This window comes from Hydra vulgaris, chromosome 03, assembly GCF_038396675.1.
Source record: "Hydra vulgaris chromosome 03, alternate assembly HydraT2T_AEP".
NCBI lineage: Eukaryota > Metazoa > Cnidaria > Hydrozoa > Anthoathecata > Hydridae > Hydra > Hydra vulgaris.
The window spans coordinates 30,476,220-30,488,816 of NC_088922.1; the positions used below are offsets into that span (position 1 = coordinate 30,476,220).

Below are 12,597 nucleotides of genomic sequence, written 5' to 3' on the forward strand. Positions count from 1 at the left end.
CTTTGACAGCATGGTATCTTTTGAATACTTTTTGTTTTTAAAAGATTGCTTACGATTGGCAAAACTTTTTTTCCATTCACTCTCGGTTATGCTAATATATCGTTTATCAGGTACATTATTAGAGGAAACAACACATTTATATACCACATTTTTTGATAAACAACTTCCACTCATTGGACGATTGTTTTTTTGTTTACAATTATAATTTTCTGTAGTTTTTTCATTTAGGATTTCTTTTTTGTTTAACAAAGCATTATTGTGACCTTTTATAATTCTTTCCATATTTTTTGTGCAACTGTAGCTAACTTTAATTGTACTTCGATTAAAAACTTTATGTAATTTATTAGAGGGCGAGAAATGCTTATCGACTAATTTTAAGAACACTTTTCCTATGTTAGTGGAAACATTTTTGCTATATGGGGGATGAACCAAATTAAATTTCTAGTTCTATTTCGCTTTTTGTATTCTTTTTTTAAGGTCAAATTTTAGTTCAAAATTTTCAAAACGACTCTTTTTAAGGGCATCTTCAAATATTTGTTTAGAGGAATTGAATACATTTTCATTAGAGGAGTTTTGGTTTAGCCTGTTATTAATTGAAATCAGGATTTGTTTTAGAATTTAGGGTGGATGATTTGAGTTAATATTAATATACAATAATTCATCGTTTGGTTTTTTGAAAGATTCATATGAATTTCAGAGAGGTTAAATGTGACATCAAGAAAGTTCACTATTTTTAAAATTATGTTTACTTCGATTTGAAAGCCAATATTTTAAAAAACTTTTATAATATCATTTCTAATTTTATCGAGCTGTGGACCAGATATTTTATGCATTACTATTAAACCATTGTTGCGATAAAGGCCTAAATCATTTATATTGATTATTTTACTTAATAAATCTAAAATTTATAGTCCAGCAAATTCACAAATCTCTGCTCCGTCATAACTGCCCATTGTTACATCAAAGCAGTCATGTATATATTTCTTTTTCCAAGTTTCTTTATTAAAATAAAATAAGATTTTTCTACAATGTTTTATTATACGCATTGTTTCTTCAGGAATAACTGTGTGACTTTTTGGAAATTCAATTGTTTTATCTAAAATATCTGCAGTTATTGAAGGGTAAAAATCATTAATATCAAAATGAATAAATGTACAGTTATTTCTATTTTCGATTATGGAGAACCAATTTATAACATCAGTGGTATTTTTCCATTGTTGCAAATTCAATTTATTTCTTAGAATATTATTAACTTTGTCCAGTTTAATTTTGCTTACATATCCAATCTCACTTTTTGAGGGAACCAATAACCTACAAGGAAGTTTGTTTTGAAAAGTTGGTTTATGGTCTTTTGGTGTTACGAAGGCTTGGGCAGGGACAGTTGATTCGATTCTGTTATCAAGGTTTATTTTTTTAGCAATACTTTGCGCTTCTAAATTCAAAACTAATTTAATTAAAATATATAGTTTTATTCTGATAAAAAAATATATAATTTAATTTAGATTTTAAAAATATATAATTTAATTTTGATTTAAAAAATATATTTAAGATTATTAATATTAAAGTTAATGCTTGGGTTTAACTTAACTGTCAAATTTATTTAAAAATATTACAACTTATTATTAAATATAAAAATTTTTAAATAAAAAAAATTAGAAAAATTTTATCTAATTTTTTTTTTGTTTTTACCTACAAAAAAATCATTTTTTTTAACAAAAAATTAAATTATAAATAAACGACTGCATCAAAAATTTGCACAAAACGTAAGTTAAACTTTTTTTTTTTTATAACGCAAGTTCAATTGCAGCAATTATTTTTTTAATAAACGATATATACAGTGACATAATTTTAATAAAAAAATAATAAACTGATAAGCTTTTAATAAATAAAGTAAATAAGTTAATGTAATTTTTTTATTTGTTACTCTCAAATTTTTTAATAAAAAATCATTTGTAGTTGCAAAGCTACAACTAGAAGTTTAAGAAATTTTAAAAACTCAAAAATTTAACATGTTTTAATTCATTTATGCTAATGTCCAGAAAAGAAAAAAATGTGCTAATATCAAACATTTTTAAAAATGCAACATAAATTTAAATATCTAATGTTAAAAAAAAAGAAAAAAAGAAAATAAACATTCCCTTATAGTAATTATAAAAAAGCCAGTAAATTATTGTAATTTAAAAAAGTTAAAAAATAAAGAGAATTTTATGATCGCATTTTTTATTTAAAACAAGGCCTGTATATATATATATATATATATATATATATATATATATATATATATATATATATATATATATATATATATATATATATATATATATATATATATATATATATATATATATATATATATATATATATATATATATATATATATATATATATATATATATATATATATATATATATATATATATATGTATATATATATGTGTATATATATATGTGTATATATATATATGTATATATATATATATATATTTATATATATATATATATATTTATATATATATATATATATATATATATTTATATATATATATATATATATTTATATATATATATATATATATATTTATATATATATATATATTTATATATATATATATATATATATCAGAGGGGCACCAATGCATCTGCATCAGCATTACCCTGCCAATGCATCAACCATTTAGCCAATGCATTGACATTGGTTTATTACCATCAGCAGATGCAAATTGTTTTAAGAACATCATTTTTTTATATTGTATGAAAAAATACAAATACTCCATAATGAAAATGCATGTATAAGCCTAATTTATTTTATAGGCATATTTGCAACCACTAAATCTTTCGAAATATTTTTGAACAGTTTTTTATCAAGGGCTCCTTACTTTTTTAATGTCTTTTTATTATTTAGAAATAAAATTATATGACTTCTGTAACAAACCGTATTAAAAGAGAAGTTTAGGGAACCATCTGATGTTCAAGGGTCTTGAGAGACCCCTAAAAAAAATATTTTTTCTAAAATTTTTCTCCAGTATTATTTTACTATATAGAACACATTTAAAGGGTGAGAGCAGACATTTTTTTAAAATATTTTTTTAAAATATTTTTTTAATATATATATATATATATATATATATATATATATATATATATATATATATATATATATATATATATATATATATATATTTATCAGAGATAAAACAATCAAGGTCGATGTGTTTCGAAGTCAAAGCTTCAACATCGCTAAAAGTCGTGTGTAAACGTGTTTCATAATCCTAAAAAGTTGTTTAAAATTTAATTTGACGGTTTTCAAAATCGTATTAGTTCAAATAAAGTACATTTTCTTGGTTTTCAAAATCGTAAAAAGTTGTGTAAATTCGAAAATGGCATGTTTTAAGATTGTTTAAAATTTCTAAAGGCTTTCAAACTTGTATGTGGCTGTACTAGTACTATGATGCTCTTCCCTTCTATTCTTCTAGACTCCTACTCTATCTCTTAGATTTGGATCACAATCGATGAGAAGCTACCTATGTTCAGATTCAAAGACACCGATATAAAGTAAAGTGAAGTGATAACTGGTTTGGTATATGCTAGCAATCTCTGTCCTTCTAAGTTCTAATTTCTTAATAATAAAAATTTGAAGTATACATTACAGTAACATTACAGAAATAAAGAATATACAAAAGATATGCTAAAACCCTTGCATTTATTTAATAATCATTCTAGATTTCAAAAATCCAATTCTTATCGATTATCTAATCTAAAATAATCCTAGCATGATACCCTAGTAAAGAATATTTAGTTGTCTGCTTCCAATCATTCATTCTCACTTTTTTGTGCTAGTTCCTGGCCTTGGGAGCCCAAATGATGTCTGTCTTGCCTTTTCAGTTCAACAATAGCAACAACAACAACGACACTAACAACAACAACAAGATACTTATTTTCCTCAAAATTTACAATATAATTACAATAATATATTATTGATAATAACAATAATAATAATAATAGCAATAATAATAACAATAACAACAATAACAATAATAATAATAATAATAATGATAATAATAATAATAATAATAATAATAATAATAATAACAACAATAATAATAATAATAAGAAGAAGAAGAAGAAGAATATCTATAATATTATAAATAACAAAATCAAAATATAATTATAATACTGGAGATTTCATTTTTAATGAGGCGATATCATCATCATCATCATCCTAGTCTGAGTCATCATCATCATAATTTTGATCTCTGTCTAAGACAGGTCTAGCTGCCATTTGCTCTTCCATCAAGCAGTATTTCCAAACAGGTACAAACGAGTTTAACAAATTGAAGTTTTCATTAATGAAGACCAACTTCTCAGTGGTTTTTGGAGACAACCTGCATCTCTTTTCGTGGACCACCTGTCCAACTTCTCTAAAGGCCCGCTCACTTGAGGCACTTGAGGCTGGCAGGCAATAATACTCCCGTGCTAGTCCTGTCAAGATGAGCATCTCTCTGGGATGTGTCCTCCACCAGTTAAGGACATCAACCTTCGAATCTATCACAGTTATTTCTCTGAATTTTGCCCACTCAACAGTAATCGGAGGACCCTCAGCTGTAGCATTTGTCTGCCTGAATTGACTGGACACAGTCTAAAAGGAATGAAAGGAAGTTAAACGTTTAGTAAACTTCGTATAACTTCTCTTACTTTAATCTGAAGTTGTTTAGATTCAAATAATTTTTAAAAAGTTTGTTTAACTTTGAACGGCCCCTCCCTCTCCCCCAATGACATCATACCTCAAACTAAAATTTTTATAACTTTGTTTGCTTGATTGCATTAAGATTAATTGAAGTATATTTAACTAGTTTTAAAGAAATTTATTTTATATTATACTTAAAAGCTATTAACTTTGCTGCTGCCTTCCAGAATTCAGTCTCATCATCATTTTCAAGAAACTCATGGGTGATTTCATCTGAGACATTGGTTGTACCAATGTCTCAGATTTTTGAAATCCAGTCTGTTGTTGTAGGATGACTGGCTTTCAACTTGTCAAAAATCTCATCCGTAATACCATAAGCATGCAGTTGTTGGCCTTTCAAGAAGGGGTGTAGTAGGCAGCCTACAGCATGCATCGATAGCAGCCATGATATCAGGCTGTTTGTTGACAGTCCTTTCCAAGGCCACGTTAAGCTTGTGGTCAATGCACATGATTGAACCACTTTTAAGATCAGCAATAGTCACTGACTTAGTCAGTGCAGCTTTCATATTTGAAGCTTGATCACACACAACAACCCGCTTCTTGACCATTTTGAGTGACTCAAAACTTTTAACCAAGCTGTCCAACTGAGTAGCAATGTTCTGACCAGTGCGCTTTCCTGGGAATGGAACAGCTCCAACTGTTACCTTTTGTAGAACAAACTCCTTGGTGATGTAATAAAGAGTCACCACCATGAATGGATCATTGTTGTGTGAGATCCAGATGTCAGTGCTGATTGCAACTTGGTCGCAATGAGGAGGCTCCTTGTCAAACATGCTCTTCATGGCCATCTGCAGATTCCTATAGGGGAGAGGTAACTTGAAGCGAGCCATGCAGGCACCACTTTGAATCTTAAACCTCGAGTCAAGTGGGCAAGCAGTCTTGAACGGGAATGGGATAGTCACACATGGAGAAAGGCTGATTGTCAGTTGCAAGGTAAATCATGAGCTTCATGTCACCACGAAGTTGAATGGTGCTCTGTGTTGGATAACACAGATTCTTCTTGGCTTTTAGAACCCTTTTTCTTTTCCTGTGACCTAAAAAAAATCGTATACATTTGTTCACATTGAATTAACTTCGGATACCGTTGTTTTCATCAATAAAAAATCATATAAAGTTGACATGAAGTTGTATAACTTCGCTACATCGCATCATAACATCAATTATTTAACAAACTTACTAACTGTTTTTAATTTATCTTCTGCCTCTTCAACTTTGTCCTCCTTGGCAGCTTCTGCCGCATCTTGTATCTTTTGATTCTGCCACATTTCGATGTACTCATCCTTATGTTTGGATCGCAGTTGACCACTCAGGGTCAATGTTGACCCAGAATTCATTTTTAGGTCTTTCTTGCAGATATTGCACACACCATAAGTCTTATCTCCCCTGTATTCCTTCAGGAAAAACTTCCAAACCAGTGAGCGATGAGTCTTTGGCATATTTATTTGATGTTTTACAATGTTTAAATTGTGTTAAATAACATAAACAAAGTTATAAGGTTTTCAAATTCGTTAAATATAATGTAAACAAATTTATACGATTTTCATAACCGTAAAATTTTGATTTACAACTTTTTGCAGCTTCAATCGTTTTAATTAAGTTTTAACAACTTTTAAAGGTTTTCAAAGTCGTTTAAAACTAAAGTTACGACTTTTTACAGCTTTCAACATCGTTTTAATAAAGTTTTAATGACTTTTAAAGGTTTTCAAAGTCGATTAAAAGTTAAAGCTACAACTTTTTACGACTTTCATAATCATTTAACTAACTTTTTTTCGAAGTTTAACGGATTTTAACTTCGTTTACTTTAAGAAACTTCGCCTAACTGAAGGCTTTCAAAGTCGAACAAAAAATATATATGATTTTGAAAACCGTAACTCGATTGTTTTATCTTTAAAATATATATATATATATATATATATATATATATATATATATATATATATATATCAGACTTGGACAGGAATGGCATGCGATCGAACGCTATTGCTGACCATACAAATAATTTTTTTTTTGATAACTTGACCACGACTGTTTAGATGTTTTGATGATTTAAACATTTCAGAAATGCGCTAAAAAAAGAAACGCTATGCTAAACAGTTTAGCTTAGCATTTTTAAGTCATTTTTTTTTTGTTTGAGAAGTCTGAGAACTATAAAAAAAATTTAAAAAACTGAAAAAGAAAACAATTCCTCACAAAAAAGAAAATATATAAACTTTAAAATAAAACTCAAAAAAATCTCTTGGCAAAATTTACTTTTTTTACGTTTTTAATTGCGGTTGAAATAAATTACTTTAAAACTTATCTTTTGAAATGTTTTATTAAAGTTACGAAAAATACTTTTACAAATTACTTCTAACGATTGTTTAGTAAATAAAAACTTTTTATTTAAATTGTTGTTTATTTAAAAAGTGAAATTAAATTATTGAAATGAAATAAATATATTTTTAAATTGTGTCAACGTTTTTTTTTTTAAAGTCATGAAAAGAAAAAAATTTTTACAATAATGTAATCTTTTTAAGATAGTAATTTTTAATCATTTCATTAGTAAGTCAAGTTTAAAAAAAAAAGCTTTTAAACAATTCTTTGTATAAATAGAAACAAAAAAAGTAAAGCAATTAAATCATTCTATTGCAACGGGAAGATTTTAATTAAACAATTCATAATTTAAAGTATTTAAAAAAAATAGTCTTATGAAAGATTTTTCAAAAGACATGGAAAAACAGCTTCAAATGTTTAAATTTATCGTAAAAAATGCATGCCTACTAAAAATAATTTACATATTTAACTTACACAATATGTGTTTATTAAATTATCATTATAATTAGTTTTTTCTTTTATGTAAAGTCTTCACGTAAGACAAAAACATTAGAAAAAATCAACAGTTAATTGTTATTCATAACTTAATGATTTTTTTATTGCATTTAAATTGGTAAAACATTAAAATAGCCAATTTGTAAAGAAAAAAAATTATTATATATATATATATATATATATATATATATATATATATATATATATATATATATATATATATATATATATATATATATATATATCCTTAAACTTCAAATTCCTACTTTTCAAGTTCAAATATAATTTGTGTTACTCTTCAATTTTAAAAACATACTTAAGCTGAGAAAGTCGATAGTAAGAAGGCTTGACAATAGAATATCTTGCAGTAAAGAATATTAGCATTTCTTTAGATATTTTATATAGAATTTCATAGTAAAACATTTGTGGCATCATATTATTCAAATCATATACTACACCACGTATATAAAAGTTCCACATTTGTACAGGAAATGAGCATCTCTCATCCTAAAATAAAAAATCTTACATTAGTAAAAGCAAAAATATCAAAAGTTTAAATGTGTGGGGTTTAAAACCTAACAAAACTTTTTCAAGAAAAAATTCTACAAAAATTTATTTACAAAAATTTTAATTAAATATCACATTTTTTTCTATATTTTCTTTTCTTAAGTTTTATTTAAAAAAATATTCTCCTCATACTTGGAGTACTGATTTATTTTTTTGACTTTTTTGTTTAATAGCTTATTTATTGCAATTTATTATTATTGCACATTTATTGCAATACCTCCTTATTTTACTTCTTACAGAATACAGAGATCAAACACCACAACATCCTTAGTAGTACCAAACTCATCTTGTTTCAGAGTTAATAAGTTGAAAGACAGACAATCCATGACAATAGTAGCCACCTCGGCCTAGGGGAGGTAAATGTAAAAAAATATATAAATGCTTGCTAACCTCTGCAAGTTCCCTGCTTCTTACCAATAACTTTGTTTAACTTTAAGATTGACAGAGGTTGGGGTTCTGGGGATATTTTGTTATTGACTATGGCTGAGGCCTTAATCATTTGATAACTTGGACACAATTCAATTAACCAATAAATTGTAAATATACACAATATGATATAAATATGTGTGTCTGCTTTAGAATTTTCTATAGGAAATAACTGTCTCTTTTATATATAATAGATAGTGACAAAGTGATAGCAACCATTACAAACTTTATTTAACTTTTTTTACTCACCCATTACCCTATCAAGCTTATTCCTCACTCCTATCAAATATCTCAATTTTTTTTTCAATCATACTTAGATTTAATCCAATATAACAAACTTTCTTCCTTTATATAAATTAAACAACTTTCTTTTAAATGAATAAACATTTCTGCTCTTTTATAAAAAAATAATTCAGCTATATTCAAAATTTTTATTTTTATTTTTAATTTATTTTTTATGTAACCAAGGCTGAGAGGGCCACTACAGTCAAGGAGGCTACTTTATCGTGATAACAATCCTCTCCAACTCTTTAAATTCGAAGTCCAAACCTTAAAAAAAAAGCCTGCTGCAGTGGAAATACAAATTGAGCACAGTACAACCAGGGTTGTGGTGGGGATCAAACTCGGAACTTCTTGTTTATGAAACAAGCACACTACCACCCACAAATTAAGTAATTAATGTGAAACCAAAAAAAAGTTACTTCACAAAACTTCCGTTCTTCATTCCAGTTGTTTGAATGAACATCATAAACAAGTGCTGATCTTAAAGTGAACAAGTGGTATGTACTTATCAAACTGATTAGTTCAGTCTTTAAGTTTTTAAACTTTTGAATCAGCAAATAGTAAACACCATGTCTAAATAAAAATAAAGAGAACTAAAACTAAATTAAAACTAAAAATAAATATAAAAATTTTTGTATTCTTGAAGTTAAAAAAAAAAGTCTGAACTTTTGAATTTATCAATAATAAATGTCAATTAAAAATAACTGTGAAAAATTTTTAAAACTTTTCAATACTTTTGTAAGTGGTGAAATTATCATTTAATTTTTCCTCATTTAATAAAATTATAAATTTTGAAAACAATAATATAACTTATATTTACAAATTATTTCCATAATTTATATATGAACCATAAACTTACCTTTTTTTAAACTCATTTTCTTCCCATTGTGTTAGTATACTTTCCAACAGAACACTGTCACATAAAATCATATTGAGAATATCAATGTTCTTTTTTTCTGATGTGTTGAAACTATCATAAACCTATAGAAAATTATTCAAAATAAAAAAATATAAAAAATAAATTGAAAAAATAAATAAATAAAAATATCTTCAACCTGCTTAAGATGATTATAATATTGATCAAAGATATCACTGATTGTTGTGTGAATGGTTTCTGATATATCTTTTATTTTTGTGAACACTAACATTTCAAATATCAAAGTGAGAAATTGGCTGCATTTCTAAATATTGAATTTTTAATTTTGCTTCTCTCAAGTTTTCTTTATATAATTTTAAACAAAAAATGACTTACAAAGCTAACTTTTTTTGGATAAGCTGGATTTATTAGTAATAATTCATCAGAAATATAAACCATTTTCAAAAAATCTGAATCTTGAAAAATTGCATTTGGCAAACATTTTAGATAAGATACAACAGAAGCATTCAAAGCAGGGTAGAACTCATTTAATTCTTTTTCCCATTGCAAATGCTCTCCAATATCTTCATATACCTCAAAAAGAAATTCGTTATTTTGCACTTTTTCATCATTTAAATGAACAACTATTGTTTTGATTTGTTCATGCCACTTTTGTAGAATTGTGATAGCTTTTGCAAACAATTTTAAATCTTTTATTGTAAAAGTATGAACTTTGTAGTCATTCGTATAATGATCATTAGAATAAAACACAGTAAACTCTCTTAATTTAGAGCATATATCTTTTGAATATACTGTTAACAGTCTGTTCATTGAAGAAATATCCAACTCATCTATAAAAACAGATTGAATTAACTTTGAATCTTCATTTAACATAATATGATGATGTTCCATAGCTCTTTCTAGGTTAGATAATGCTTTAACTGAATTATCATTGTTATCAAACTGATTTAATAAAAGTTGGTTCTCTCGCACTTTGCAATATAATGACATGGTTTCATTAAAAGAAAGCAAAACATTCAATAACTGAAAGAGATAGAATCGTCTTTTATTTAAAAAATCTACAAATTCAAATTGTGAGGAATTCATATATATATTGGTCATAGGTAATGAAGCTAGCATGTTAGTAAGCCCATTTCGCATTTTTATAAGTAACTTTGACCATAATAAACTCTGATCTGTTAACAAATCATTTTCAAGAGAATTTATAGATAGATAATTTAGATTTGTTATAAGGGATGAAGATGGTAAAACAATACAATTATGATAGCAAAAATCAACAAGAATTTTTACAATATGATCTTCAAAACCAACATTACGTTCAGCAGCTTGTATCTGAAAAATCAATAAAATCATTAAACTCATTTATGTATGTATGTATGTATGTATGTATGTATGTTGCATTTATTAGATAATTTAATAAATAATGATTTCAAGTCGCTGGCTTAACATGAATTGACACAAAATTAAACAACTCATGCAATAAAACATTTTTTTCACCTTGATTAAATTTTTCGAGCAACTTTCTGCAGTTATCACTCCTCTTGGAACCTTTCCATTATTAAAATCTCTTTTGCATTTTTGTAAACATAAAAAACATATGGTTTTGCAAGAATTCTCATGATTTTTGCTTTTGTTAGACATTTTAAAATGTTTTAATTTATTGAGAAAAGCCTTATTTTTAATTAGTTACAATAAATATTGCCTAATTTTTGACTAGTTAAGAATCACTTTTTTAATTCTTAAAATATTTAATTTCTTCTATTTTTTAATTCCTTGTTACTCATTTATCAACCCAACTAAATAACTACTTCCAAAATTGAAACTATCTACAGACCAACAACTGCATAAGCTTTGGTTTGTAAAACTTATTTTAGTACTTCCCTTTTTGGTAAAATTGTTTAGAAAAATGTTTAAGGAAAAAAATTCTCATTTGAAACTTGCTAATTTTAGGTGTTATTTAGCGAAACCTTAAAAACTGAATATCTCCATTGGAAAAAAATTTTAAATATTGATATTTTGCCAAGTTAATCTACCAAATGTATTATTCCTCCGAAGAGTTTCTTTGAAACCACCGTAAGCATTAAGTCTAATTTTTACAGACCAAGATATATATATATATATATATATATATATATATATATATATATATATATATATATATATATATATATATATATATATATATATATATATATATATATAAAGAGAAATTTAAAGCTGGTATTTACTTCTACTAAAATTCAACAGTTTTTTTTTCATAAAAATATATTATTCCCAGAAAATTAAAATCTAACATTGTTTATAAATTTAATTGTGCAAACTGTAATGTTTGTTACATAGGGCAAACTGTCAGACACATTTCTCAACGTATTGATGAACATTTAAGGAAAGATAAAAAATAACATATATTCCAACATAATAAATCCAACATTGATTGTTTTAATAAAGCAACTGCAGAATGTTTTACCATTCTAGATTCTGCCAATAGGGAAACTGAACTAGAAATTAAAAAAAAGTCTTTACATAAAATGGCAGAACCATTAGTTAAACGAACAAGTTAGGCACAGAGGTATTGAATTGTTCTTACCAAACTTATATTAACATCCTGTCTGTTATTGTACAATACCTTTTTTGTAATGAATGTTAACTTTAAATTTGATTGTATTTTTATTATTTCCTTTGTATTATACTTTTTATTTTAATTATGTATTATAAATAGTTTTTTTAACAGCAATTTTTAATGGATTTTAATTAATTTGTAACAAATATATTGAAAACTTTTAAATTGGTCATTTTAAATTGATGATGAACTTTGTAAGTTTGAAAAATGTATATATATATATATATATATATATATATATATATATATATATATATATATATATATATATAT

At 25.8% G+C, this 12,597-nt stretch overlaps 1 protein-coding gene across 2 annotated transcripts in view; it reads right to left on the bottom strand.

Moving 5' to 3' along the window:
* The window catches only part of LOC136078078 (uncharacterized protein KIAA0825 homolog), a 114,102-nt gene that overhangs the window by 99,558 nt on the left and 1,947 nt on the right, over positions 1-12,597 (bottom strand). For both annotated transcript variants that reach the window (XM_065792915.1, XM_065792916.1), the window contains exons 3-7: positions 10,080-11,036; positions 9,883-10,008; positions 9,687-9,808; positions 9,247-9,400; positions 7,869-8,059 (exon numbers count right to left, since the gene is read on the bottom strand). In XM_065792915.1, the coding sequence (XP_065648987.1) occupies positions 7,869-8,059; positions 9,247-9,400; positions 9,687-9,808; positions 9,883-10,008; positions 10,080-11,036 (1,550 nt within the window). The remainder of the gene's footprint in view (positions 1-7,868; positions 8,060-9,246; positions 9,401-9,686; positions 9,809-9,882; positions 10,009-10,079; positions 11,037-12,597) is intronic.